The 12740-nt window shown below is 55.4% G+C and overlaps 1 protein-coding gene across 1 annotated transcript in view; it reads right to left on the bottom strand.

The window, feature by feature from the left end:
- Positions 1-2234: 2234 nt before the first annotated feature.
- SYT2 (synaptotagmin 2) overlaps positions 2235-12740 on the bottom strand; it is a 106834-nt gene continuing 96328 nt past the window's right edge. The window contains exons 6-9 of the mRNA XM_045877022.3: positions 12350-12517; positions 10901-11018; positions 9851-9984; positions 2235-7743 (exon numbers count right to left, since the gene is read on the bottom strand). Coding sequence (XP_045732978.1) covers positions 7537-7743; positions 9851-9984; positions 10901-11018; positions 12350-12517 — 627 coding nt within the window. The 3' untranslated portion in view covers positions 2235-7536. The remainder of the gene's footprint in view (positions 7744-9850; positions 9985-10900; positions 11019-12349; positions 12518-12740) is intronic.

The raw sequence follows: 12740 nt of genomic DNA, 5'->3' as shown, positions 1-12740 counted from the left end.
CATGTGTGATGTGAGGGCTTTCTAAACCGCAAATGTCCTTTCTCTTTCCGGATCCCCCGCTTGACCTGGTGAGGTGTTTGTTCGGAGTCCGAGTATCCCCTGGCGGCCCTGTGGTCCAGCCCTCTGCAAAGGGCAAGAGCCCCCGGCGGAGAGCTCACGTGCTCAGCCAGGAGACCCACCGCGGACAAATCCCCAGCCTCTGGGCTGAGCAGTCTCCCGCCCCAGCCCTCACCAGGCCACCCAGCCTGCCCTGCTCAGGAACTAAAGCAGCAAGCCCAGATCTGCCGTGCCTTCCAGGAGACAGGTCCACAGGCGGGAGAGGGAACCGAGGAAGGAGCCTCACCCTTTCCAGTTCTTGGGGGTGTGAACCTGGGTAAAACCTCTGAACATAAGAGACTCCATTCTGGGACTGACACTTCATCCTGTTTTTAAAAACAGGAACTGAGCTACTGAACTGGGCAGAGGCATAGGACTGCACACAGGCCTGCTGCCTCCACATTCCGCGGAACAACTGGACACTCGGCAGAAGGTTTTCCTAGTAACCGACTGGTAACCGACTGTACTTGGAAAACCAACTGTAAAATGTAATTGTATCTTCCAATCATAGTTTTTGGAAAACAACTTGTGGACATTTCCTAATACTTCCACAGTCTGCTGATAGAAAGCTCCAGCTTTTACTCTTGAAGGGACACAATTGGGTTGCTACCCAAAGCTGGTTACCCTGAATTGCAATTCTAAGACCCCACATAAATGCTTTTGTTTTATTTAAGTTCTCCCTCTTTTCTCTCTCAACGGGGACAGTTGCTGCCCTACTTTCTCTTTCCTTAAAATTCTGAAGCTTCCTCCTTGGCCCCTAACATCTTTGCCTCAGAAATCAAAGACGTTTAAAGCTCTTTACAGTGGGGCAATCAAGGACTTTGTAGAAATTCTCACTTTTCGGGGCATCTGGGTGGCTCAGTTGTTAAGCGTCTGCCTTCGGCTCAGGTCATGATCCCAGGATCCTGGGATCGAGCCCCGCATCGGGCTCCCTGCTCAGTGGAGAGCCTGCTTCTCCCTCTCCCACTCCCCCTGCTTGTGTTCCATCTCTTGCTGTGTCTCTCTCTGTCAAATAAATAAATAAAATCTTTAAAAAAAAAAAAAAAGAAATTCTCACTTTTCAAACTTCCATTCCCCAGGCCCAGCTTCCATGTCTTGGCGCTCAGAAGGTGGCTGTTTCCCCAAGCCCAGGGCCACGGGGAAAGGAATCGAGGATCCCCCAACCTCCCAGACCATGTCCCCCAGCACCACGGCCCTGACTCCAGAAAGCTGTCATGAGGATATGTGTGCCCCACCACCCATCACAGACTGCATCCCCAAGAAGAGAACAGGCCTCAGGCCCCTTGTCCTGCTTCCCTGAAGGAAGGCGCTGGCCTCGAGGCCAGATTCTCAGAACCCTCTCCCACCCGCGGCCGCCATGCAGACCCTCAGGAGGCAGTTCCTGCCTGGCCCCTCCCTGCAGCCTGGCAAACACTAGAGACACCCCCCACCCCCAGGTTTCTTTCAGCTCATTTCTTTAATAAGGAGACGCAGCTCATTACAAAATAACAATTTGACAAGAGATCAGACAAGAACAACAGAGTCCACATAAGGGGGGTGTGGAGAGCATTGCCAAGCAGAGGAGGTGGGGGGCGAGGCGTGGGGGTGGGGGCTACACAGGTGTCCTTCCTATGGAGACAAAGGCAGGGTTCCTGGCGGGCCGATGCATTCCAGGGGTGACCTGAGGCAGGCTAGGGTCTGCCCGCCCCCCGCCCCCCACTGGTTTTGAAGTTTTCAGATCCCTGGGATTTCTGAAAGCAGCAACTCAAGTCCTTAGATGGGGAGGAGTCAGGGCAGAACAGTCAAGCTTCTTTGAAGAGGGTCCTCCTCGAATCCTGATGGCTGAGGAGGGCTGGATGGAGAGACCCCATGCACTCGGCTCTGCCACCTCACCAGGCCAGACCCCCTCAACTCTTGCCTGCACCGCTGTCTGCCGTGGGTGTGGAGAGTGGGAGGGTCCCAGAGAGCGCTAGCGGGAGGCTAGACACGTCTTCCCTCCACTCCTCCAAGCTCTGGATCCCAGCCCAGCCGGAGATGGTCCCCAGCATGAAGATCCCAGGGGCTTCTGCGTGCTCACAAGTCATGCTTTGTGAAGGGCAGAGCCCACCTCGCCGCCTTCGGCCTTGTCCTCCTCACGTTCTTGTCTCTCTCCTTCCTCACGCTTACCAGTCGCCATGCCCGAGGCCTCCTAGCATTATTCCCATGAGTTGTCTGCCCTCGGCCGTGCCCATGGGGCCAGGAGCTGCAGGCTGGGAGCTTACATGCCCGTCCTGGTACAACAGAGTGATGTGGGACCTGCAGAGCCCCCAGCTCTGCTCCCCCAGTTCTCTACCACAGGGTGCTCCTGGCTGGGGGGGTCTGCAGGCCTCAGGCCACCCACTCTTGGGCGCTGTCAGCCTGCAGGAGGGAGCACGGTGGGAAGAGCCTAACCCACTGCGTTCTCCAGTGCACCCCCGCCCCCAGAGGCCTTCCTGCATTGCCACCCACGGCCCTGACCCCACTGTGTTACAGAAGCAGGGCTGGTTCTGTCAAGCCCGAGGGGGTGGGAACCTGAGCCGCTGACTAGCTGCTCCCGAAAATCCTGGGTGCCTCCTCAGTGCCCCGAAACTGTGGCGTCCCCCCCACTGCCCTGTCCACACGCAGGATGGAGATGGAGTTGGACTGTCAAATCCAGGTGGAGGAGCCCGCTTGGGCAGGGCCAGCCCGGACGCCTCCTGGGACTCGGCCAGAAGCCCTGGACGCCATCCGTCCTCGTGACACGGGGCTGAGAGAGCGGGAGGGGTGACAGCAGGTGAGCCCTTCACAAGTGTTCTGTGGGGAGCCAGTCGGAGGGACACGGGGGGCTCCTGGGAGGAACCAAGGGCGGTCTCCAGCAGGAGGCCCCCTTTATGGCTTTTCAGTGAATTCATACAGTGGGAGGAAGGGGCACACCGCACACATACGCGGGACACAGAAGCTCCCGGGACAGCAGACCCCGGGCTGGACACAGCGCACGTTACACTGAGGGTCAGCTCTGCAGACGGATGTGCAGCAGGCGGTGGGGACGGGCCTTCGGGGCGCCAGTGTCCTCCCACGTCCCCGAAGGCAGGGCTGGTGCCCGAGCCCGAAACCGACGCCGACGCCCCCAGCCGGTGGCTCCCACTGGGGGGTTCCCGATGGGGTGAGACAGGGTGGGGCTTGGGGACAAAGACTTTACGTGACATAAAATCGAAGGGGCGACCTCAACGAGTTGTGTAAAGTGGGGTCAAGGGCAGGGGTTAGGGGGACTCTCAGCATGGCCATGCGGCTATTTACAGAAAGTCAGAGACATGCATGTTGAGTAAACAAGATTCAGTTCATAGGTTTATAGATCACTATCTTCTTTTATATATAACTAAATGCGCACGGAGGGGGTCATGAGGCTCAAATGGCTTCAGAAGGTTCTTGTTTTGTTGTCACTTAAAAAATAAAGTATATTCGTGTGTCTTCAAGTCACAGTGTCCCCTTCTCAATATTGCAGCTCGAAAAGCAGGTTAAGTAAGATCCTTGGTGACCAGTCTCTGGCCCCCTGGGACTGAGGGGGAGAGGGGGGAAGTGGTCATAGAATAGGGGTGCCAGATAAAACACAGGATGGCCAGTTAAATTTGAATCTCAGATAAACAACAAATCACTTTTTGTATCGTATGTCCCAAATTTGCCTAAGACATACTTAGACTTTAAAATTATGTACTGTTTATCGAAATGCAAATCGAACTGGGTATCTTGTATTTTTATTTGCCAAATCTGACAACCATGTCGTGGGACTCTGGGCCACGAAGACCAGGCCTTGGGACTCTTCCCTGCCTGCCACCAGCCAGGGCTCTGAGAAAGGGCCCCCAACCAGCCTCAGGTGGGAAGGGGGAGGGGAGTAGGGACAGAGTGGAGGGTTGGAGGGCAGGTCCTGGCTCTGTCGCTTCCTACCTTTGTGTGGAGGGACAAAGGACAGTCTCTCTCTGTATGTGGTTGGGTGAGACCAAGAATTAGCATATGTTAAAGGAATGTGGAATCTCTCACTCCCAACCCCAGGGGAGGTTTCTCAACCTCTCTGCTCACCCACCACCACCCCACTGCATGGAGGCTGGTTTTTCAGGGAGCTGGTTTTATCCACAGGAGGACTGCTACAACCTCTCCCTTCTCTCTCACTGGAGCCCTGGGCCAGCAAAATCATCCTAGACTGATTCTGCAGAACCACAGCTATGTATGGTTTCCTGGGAAGAAAAAAAGATCAGGATCTGAGACTATGCTCTAATCCCTGCTGTCCCATCCTCCAGCTGAGGGATCCCTGCAAAGGCACTTCTCTTGTTCATGCGAAGCACCTGCTCACTCACTCTCTGGGGCTGCCCGAGTGTTCTCTACCCTGCTTCCCCCAGGCCTCAGCTTCCGCTTCCAAAGTCCAAAAATCTGCATATGGCTCTGGCAGAGTTAGTTTCTCTTCTGGAATGATTATTCAAGCAAAAAGGAGAGGACTGAGCCTTCTGGCCTCACCCCAGTTCTGGGTGGGATTGGGTTTGGGTCTTTATGGTCTCAGTTCATGTGGAAAAAATCACTTCTATCCTATTTTCCTGTCTGCAATAGACTTTGGGAGTGAGAACTCACAGCCTCAGAGGCCTCCAGAACCCCTCACTAGCCAGAACTAACTCTCTCCTACTTAGGGCATACACCCCAGCATCCTAACATCCCCAGAAATAAACCTGCACGGAAGTGAGGGTCCAGAACGATGCTCCGTGCTTCAGGTAACATCACCCCTCAGATGTAGAAAACTTACAAGCATAGGTATGTTCACCTGCCTAGTTCATGGACCTGGACAGATGCCTTCACTAGGATGGCTCATCTGGGCCAAGTGCCCATCCGAGGACCAGCCGGAACCTAGGTGGGTGGGAGGGAGGAATTGTTGCCCACACTCAGTCTCTCAGCAACCTGTCCCCACCCCTCAAGGCTGCTCACTAGAGGTGAGCCCAGAGTAACAAAACCCAGCCCGTCTTCTGGCACATGGACACCCAAACCACCAGAGGCACCCACCATTTCCTTTCCTCCCCATCAGGAGAGTGGCATATCTTGGGCTCTGGAAGGGCTGAATGAGGTTCATGGGCAGAGAAGACTCTCACGTAGTAGAAAGTACATTGGGAAAGGGCAAAAGAATGAAGGTAAGGAAGATGAGATTGACAGGGAGGTCCTATGAACAAGGGTTGTGGGATATGCTGGGGAGAGAGACCCTGAGAAAGCACCAAAATCCCACAGCTCTGGGGATGGGAGAAGAGTCCAGTGACTTCTGATGTCCATACCAGGACATCTTATGCTGCAGTCAGCCAGATTCTGAAGGCACCCTATTTTCCTACAACTCTCTACCATGACCAAAACTCTGGTCCCAAGGACCAAAGCTCACAGTCCTTGTCAGAGTCCAACCTTCTCATCATTAAGTACACACCCACACTCACACAGGGTCCAGTAAAATACAATCTCCCATGTACCAAGGGCCACTAGCAAGAAGGAGAAGGGTCTCTGAGAGATGAACAAGCCTGAAACCCGCTTCCCAGTCTGGTTCTGGTGGAGGTGTTCCCTCATCCCCTACTCTAACCAAAAAATATGGCACAGCAGAAACAAAAAACCCATCTTTCTTTTAACAAGATAAAAAGACACTCTGCACCTTCTTCATGTGGATCCTCAAAGCCTGATTTTCTCTAACACTGTCCATCTATCTCAGGTACCTATAGGAAGCTGAGGTGGCCCAGATGGGGCACGACAGGAATTTTTGCCGGGAGAGAGATCCCCAAGGTTCTGAGAAAGCTATGAGTATTCTGTGATGAAGAAGTGGCAGGGGCCTCAGGGCTTCATTGATGGAAGAGAGAGGCTGAAGGAAGGGAGGCAAGGATGGGAGGAAGGGGCGGAAGGAAGTGGTGCTGGCCTCAGGCCATGTGGGGCCTAACTCTCTTGCCCAGGCTGAATGTTTGGAAGGAGGCTCAGTGCAAACTTGACTAACATATATATGGCTTTTTATCAGTGCTGGGAACAAAAGATGAAGAGGGAATGGGACACAACTGAGTGCGGGGTAGAAACCCCAGCAGGTGTCCTCCACCACCCATCTGGAATGGATATCCTGCTTCTTGGCATTCATAGAGAGAAGCCTCCCTAAGGAATGGTAGGATGGGGCCTCCCCACAGGTCTCCTTGGGCCACACCAGTTACCCATAAGCTGTCTGGCATGGAAGGCAGAGGAGTGGGAGCTGGGGGGAATCTCAGCACTCCTACCTATCTCATCCGGGAAATCTCTGCCATCTGTCCGCCATCCTCCCCTTCTTACCTGGACCTCAGGGGAACTAAGAATATTTAAACCTTCTTTTAGAGTTCTCTGGCTCTGTACAGATAACAGTCTTCAGATAGCGTTGCTCCATTTAGATTAAAAGAGAAAACAGAAGCAAAAGCATCATGGGGAATCAATGCAAATGAACAGCATAGCTTAAATTCTGGAAAGGGAGAAAGCATCTGTGTTTCCCACTGGAAGGGAGTGAAGAAGATCCAGGAGTTTCATTTGGTCTTTCTAGGTAATGGGTCTTGTTTCTTCATAGTTTGATGTTAACTGTCATCAACATATGAGGTCCCAGGAGTGATGGTCCCTGTTAGAGCCTGACCAATCTAGTGAATAGTTCATGTCCATGAATGTCCCAGAAACCACACTTGTGGGGAAACTATGCCTGACAGGAGGAAGTCTGTGATGGCATCAGGGGTTTGGTCCTAGTTCTGGACAAATCCAGTCTCCACATCTGGTCTCCCAGATAGCCACCCACAAGGAGTACGGGAGCTTCTGGCTTCTGACCAGGATTCTGAGCCCTCTCCACGAGCTGACGGAAGATCTCCCACTTAGACAGTGGACGTGTCTTCATTTCAGGGTCCGTGAAGAGCCTTCTCTTCCCACACAACTTTACCGTCCATGGCTCATTCCAGGAACGCAGAGAGATGCTCACACACATGCACGCACATGCGTACACACGCGTGCACACGCACGCACGCGTTCACACCCACACATACACACACACAGCATAGGCCACTGTGTCGCCTTTCCTGTCAGGAAACAGGATGTGCTGCCATTTTGTTGGTCCAGAACGCTCAAAAAACAGGAAGGGCTGCGACTTTCTGCCGGAAGAGGGCTTCACTCAGGGTGAGGCTTCAGTGAAGCTTTGAAGAAGTGAGAGGGACACGTGACAGGGCATGCAGCAAGGACAGCTCCTGGGACGAAGAAAAGAGCCAGGCTTCTCTTTCACCTGTTAGGGGACTCTCCTCACACGGCCATCAGAGGGAAGTCGGTCTTTAAAAAGAGAAAAGGAAGGAAGAACAGGGACACAGCCACAAACAAATGAGAAAGAAAACCTCTAAGGTCGCATAACTGAGGTATTGATAGCTCTGGATCTTGTCCGTGTCTGTCATGGCGCGGGGTCCCGGCCGCTGCTGCCTACTTGTTCTTGCCCAGGAGTGCGTCCACCTCCTCCTCGGGCTTGAGCGAGTGCCACTGGGCGATGGGCCTCCGGGGGTTGGCCAGCATGTCGGACCAGTGTCGCAGCTCTGTGCCCGTGGCGTTGCTGCCCACAAAGATCTTGCCGATGGCTTCGTTCTTGCCCAGCTTGTCATAGTCCAGCACGGTGACCACCACCTGGACTTTCTGTGGGGAAACAAAGGAGGGAGGAGGTTGGCAGGTGAAAATGAGCGATCCCGCGACCAAACTCGTCCTCCTCCATCCTCTACTCCACATGCTCGGCGAGGAGAGGCCTCCCAGGGCACCTTGCTTCCCTCTCTGGCTCCAACTGAGACTGAACTTACACGGAGGCAGAGACCACACCTGCTGGAAAGAGCCTTTGTTTCTACCGAGAGGCACCTACTGAGCATGTGCCGTGCTCCGCCCGCCATTGAGGGCCTGGGGTGGAGGGCGGGGAGGAAAAGGGAAAAGGTGAACATCGCCTCTAACGAAAGCAGCAGACACGTACTGAGACACCTACAACCCCAAGTGACAGACACTGACAGGACAAGCTTCACAGAGGAGGTGACACAGAAACTGGGAGGTGAGGGTAAGGGCTTTTCTAGGCAGAGAGAGAAGAGGATCCCAGGAAGGAAGAGTAGCCTGGGTCAAGGCCAGAAACACAAGTGTGCACTTGGCGTCTGGGAAACAGACAAAGTTCAGAGCCACTGAGGTAGAGTGTGAGAAGCAACAAGGCGGAAATGGGGCCAGCAGCCCCCCACGAATGGGCTTTTATTCTTCAGCCAAGCGGCAGGAAGCTCCCAAAGGCTTCTGAGAGGAGTGGCACGGAAATTTCAGGAAGAGAACCCTGGCGCCGAGGTGGGAGATTCACTGGAGGGGGACTGGGACTGGCTGCGGGGCCGCGGTGGGGTTGGGAGGGGCGGGGGGTCATGAATGCCTGAACCAAGGCAGGGCAATGGGAATGGAAGTAGGGGCCAGACTGGAGAGGTGTTGAGGGGAGAGAATCAAGAGGACTTGGTGGTCAGTCGGACTGGCTGAGGGGACAATCAGTACCTTCCTCTGGCCTGCCCCCCCCTCCCCCCACCAACTCAGGCTCATCCTTTAGGACCAAACTTGCTCCAGCAAGCCTCAGCTGTGTCGTTCACCGTGCTCTGCATTTGCTCACGCTGAAGCCCCCTCTCCCTGTGTTTCGCTGGCCTGTTACTGCCGCCCCTCCCGACCGTGAGGTCCTCGGACAGCAAGGACTGTGTCTTCTACACATGTGTTTCTCCAGCACCTCGCGAGTTCCTGGCACTTAGGGAGTGCTCAGCAAAGTATGTGGGATAAATGAGAAAGGAAAGAAAAAGGGCAGAGGGTCTGAGATGATGCCCTGGTCTCTCACTTGAAAACAGAAGGCAGACGAAGCAGGTTTGGCTGGGAGCCGTATGGGGAAGATCATTATACTGGTTTTAGGCACGTCGAATTTGAACCCCCTGGGCCAGTTCCCTTTATATCCACCTTAAGTCTTCCACAAGGACGACCCCTCTTGGTCTAACATTATCACTGAGCTGCCCCTTATCCCCTTGATGAATTCTCCATAGATGACAGCACCAGCTCGGACGATTCCCTTGGCACACCTTCCTCCCAGCCCTAGGGAGGGGACGGCAGGGGGTGCAGGGAGAGGGAGAGAAGAGGGGGCAGTTCACTCCAAAGAGGGAGAGACCAAGACTCCAAGAGGATCCAGCACTCTGCAAGCCCCTGACGGCTGGGTGGGTATCTGGTCCTGCCATGTTCAGATCCCACTCACGGCCGCTCGGGGTAAAACACGGATCTCGCCTCCAACACTTACAGAGCTTGCTGGCAGGAGGAAGCAAGGAGAGAGAAGAGAAGGGAAGGATAGAAGGAAAGAGGAGAGAGGAAGGGGGCGGTGGGGTAGCTGGGGGCAGACCTAGGGAGCAGCAGAAGAGGGGGAAGGATGAGCAAGACGGGAAGTGGCTGGACCAGGAAGAGCAGGAAGAGGATGAGGCTGCCCCCGCCTCCTCGGCAGCTCCAGCCTCACGGGCGCACCGCACCCTCGGCTGCCCCCCAGGCCTAAAGAAATGACTTGTTTTGAATAGTTCATGTTCATCTCAGGAACGGGGGAAGCTGTAGAAGGGGCCCCGGGAAGGAGGCCCCAGGATGGGACAGTGAGAGCCAGAGCCCTCCCCGCCTGAGCGAGGCAGCTTGAGGTTTTGGGTGAGTTCCCTTGAGCCCCCACGAGGGCACACGTGCCGGCCCCACCTGCTTGTGCTTCTGTGCCCGAAAACCCAAGCACCTGAATCTGCTCGAAGGGGATCTCAAAGCTGAAGGACTCGTTGAAGTAGGGGTTCAGGGTCTTCTTCTTCACCGTCGTCTTCTTCTTCTTGAGCCTCTTGCCATTCTGCATCAGGTGGATCTTCACGTAGGGGTCTGTGCAGGGAGAATCCCAGCCCCAGAGAGGCTCCCTTAGCCACCCCCACCCTCCCACCAAATGCACTCGCCTCCCAGAGCGCCCACCGACCAAGGCCAGGAGCCCAGCAAGCCCTGAGGCACAGGCTGCTGAGTCCAAAAGAAGCAAAGTAAGTGTCTAGTTCAGGGGCAGCAAGAAAGTTGCACTTCCAAGACCACCGCGGGCTGACTGGTTGTGGCTGCCTGGAGCATTAGATGGGGGCCATTCCTGAGACTAAGGAAGGCCTCATCCAGAAGGAGTAAGGGGGTCACTTGGTGCTATCTGTCCGGGCAGGGGACAGAGGAATGCTAAAGACACCACACACATCTGCCATCCCTGATTCGGTCCAATCCTCCAGACCTTGCAGCTGAGAAACTGAGGCCCACAGAAGGGAGATGATGTGTCCCCGGTCACACAGCCGGTCAGTGACAGAGCTGGGGCCAGCAGACCCCGTGCTGTGGGTCAGCCCTGCTCCGAGCGCTCCCCACCCTGCAGTCCCCTTCCAAGGTAGAGCCAGCAGGGCCTCTCCTGGAGAAGTGTCCCAGATGGTCGGTGACACGACAGAGAGGCAAGCTCTGGGCTGCACCCCGTCCCCTTCCTACACTTCCCTGGGAGAAGTCACTAACTCATCTGGGAGATGAAGCTTCTCTGATCCTTTCCTGCATGGTCCATACTGCCCGGCAGTTCAGAGCGGGGGCAGGGGACCCTCGGAGAAAGGAGGGAAGGCCAGGCGTCTCCTGCTCCACGGTCCTGCCCTCAAGACCCCCAGCTGCTCTGACGTATCCTCTGTGTCCCAGGGCAGGAAAGTGTGGCTCTAACAGGTGTGTGAACAGAGGGCTCTGGGCCGTGACTGGCTCGCTGGTGCCACTCAGTGGCAGCCAGAAGCCCTGCATGTACCTGAAAGGCCGCCTACGTCCATCTTCTTCAGGTTCTTGGCCTCCAGGATGCAGACGGTGAGCTTCCCGGCCGTGGGCACATAGCGCAGGGAGGTGCAGATGTCGCCCAGCTTCTCTGGCTGCCCAGTGGGGAGAGCAGGACTCAGGGTCATCTCTCCGCGTCCAACGCGGCTCACCCCCCTCTTGCCGAGACTAGCGAGACAGTGGTGCCTCCCCAGCTCTCTGGGTCCCCAGTCCCCACGTCTGTGACGTTTGAGAAGGTCTCGGGGGCCTCCTGCTGCAGTTCAACAAAGCCCTGAGAGTGGGGCTGCAGGAGCCATGGCCTCAGGAGTGAGTGGAAGGAGCGCAGGCTGCGGGCAGGAGTGTGTGCGTGATAGGGGAAGGCGGGGGCTCGGGGTGTGGCCAGGCTCCCACCCCAGGCCCAGGGGAGGGGGGAAGGAGTGGGTGTGGTGCACTGGAAAGGGTCATTTCCAAGGACACGGCGAAGCTGAGTGTCTCTGAGGTCTTCCTCCCTGACCCCTCCCGCCCTGGAGGTAGCTCCCAACAACCGTTTCACTGGCACAGTGATCCGTGGTCTTCAACGCACTTTGCGTCCCTTTTCCTGGGTTACTGTCCCCGCAACGCTTTCACATAGATAAGTGGAGGGTTCTCTGTGACCAGTGAGAGTTCCACAAAGCCCCACAACAATTTCGCACTGGAGGCAGGATGAGAACCCAGGGCTGCTGAGTCCTAGGAGCTCTGCCAACATCACGCCAGAGTCGAGCTTCTCAGAAACGGGGCCACCGGGGCCAATTCTGACCACCTCACCCATATCCCAGCTCAGGTGTGCTGGCCCTGCTCTCACACAGCGTGAGCCCCAAGATAAGGAAGGGTGTCTTAAGTGTCTCTTCTCACCCCCTCCATTACCACCTGGTACTGTGCTGGGCACAGAGCAGGGGCTTGGCCGAGACAAAGGACCGATGCCTGGAAGGAGCAGTGGCTAAAATGGAGTATTTGGCACACAGTAGGTGCTCAGTAAGTGTTTGGTAAGTGATTGAATGCTGTAGCAGTTGCTGGGAGGACAAGCCCCCATACTGAGAAACTTTTATAATAAATGTGGGCTTTCCCTGTGGGTAAACTGAGGCACAAAGTCATGAATCACTGGCCCTAAGTGACAGCAGGACCTTAGGAGTAAAATAATAATGGTGTTCTCCTTTACTTGAGCACCTACTAGATGCCAAATGCCTACTGGGTGTCAGGTGCATTACAGAGATAGGTAATTCTCACCTGCAAAAACAGACTACAGGAGAGAACCCGGGTCTAAAGAGATTAAGTGGCGTACCCAGGGTCACACAGCTGGAGGTGTGGAGTTGGGATCCTAACCCGGCTCAACTCTAAAGCCCGCCCTCTCCCTGTCATGCCAGTAGGTGGTAACCCAGGTTGGCAGCCACATTCGTCTTCCACCTCTCACCTCCTCTTTCTCCCCGCCCTGCAGGTCTCTCCACTCCTCGATGGGCTGGCCAAGGTCCACGGTGTTCATAGGCACCTTTACCTCCCCAATGATGTCGTGTTTGGAGAAGCGGTCAAAGTCATAGATAGCCATCACCAGGGTTTTGCCTCCTAGCTCCTGGTATGGTACCTGCAGGGCACAAGCAGGATCAGAGAGGGGTAGCAACTCACGCACCTCCAGGGGCTGCTGTGGGCAGGACCCTGGGGCTGAGCTCTCTTCCCGATAGCCCACGGGACTCCCAGTGAGTCTGTAAAGACAGAGAGAAGACTTCGGGGTCTGGTGGAGCAGAATGTGTGTGGGAAGGGGGGATGTCCCAGTCCTACAGGAGCCTGAGCTGTGACCTCACACATAA

The sequence above is a fragment of the Mirounga angustirostris genome, unplaced genomic scaffold (genome assembly GCF_029215605.1).
Source record: "Mirounga angustirostris isolate CCGP_5_RB_7025 unplaced genomic scaffold, mMirAng1.0.hap1 SCAF_6, whole genome shotgun sequence".
NCBI classification, from domain to species: domain Eukaryota; kingdom Metazoa; phylum Chordata; class Mammalia; order Carnivora; family Phocidae; genus Mirounga; species Mirounga angustirostris.
Note: the sequence above shows the minus strand (reverse complement) of the source record. Positions and strands in the feature narration are given on the sequence as shown.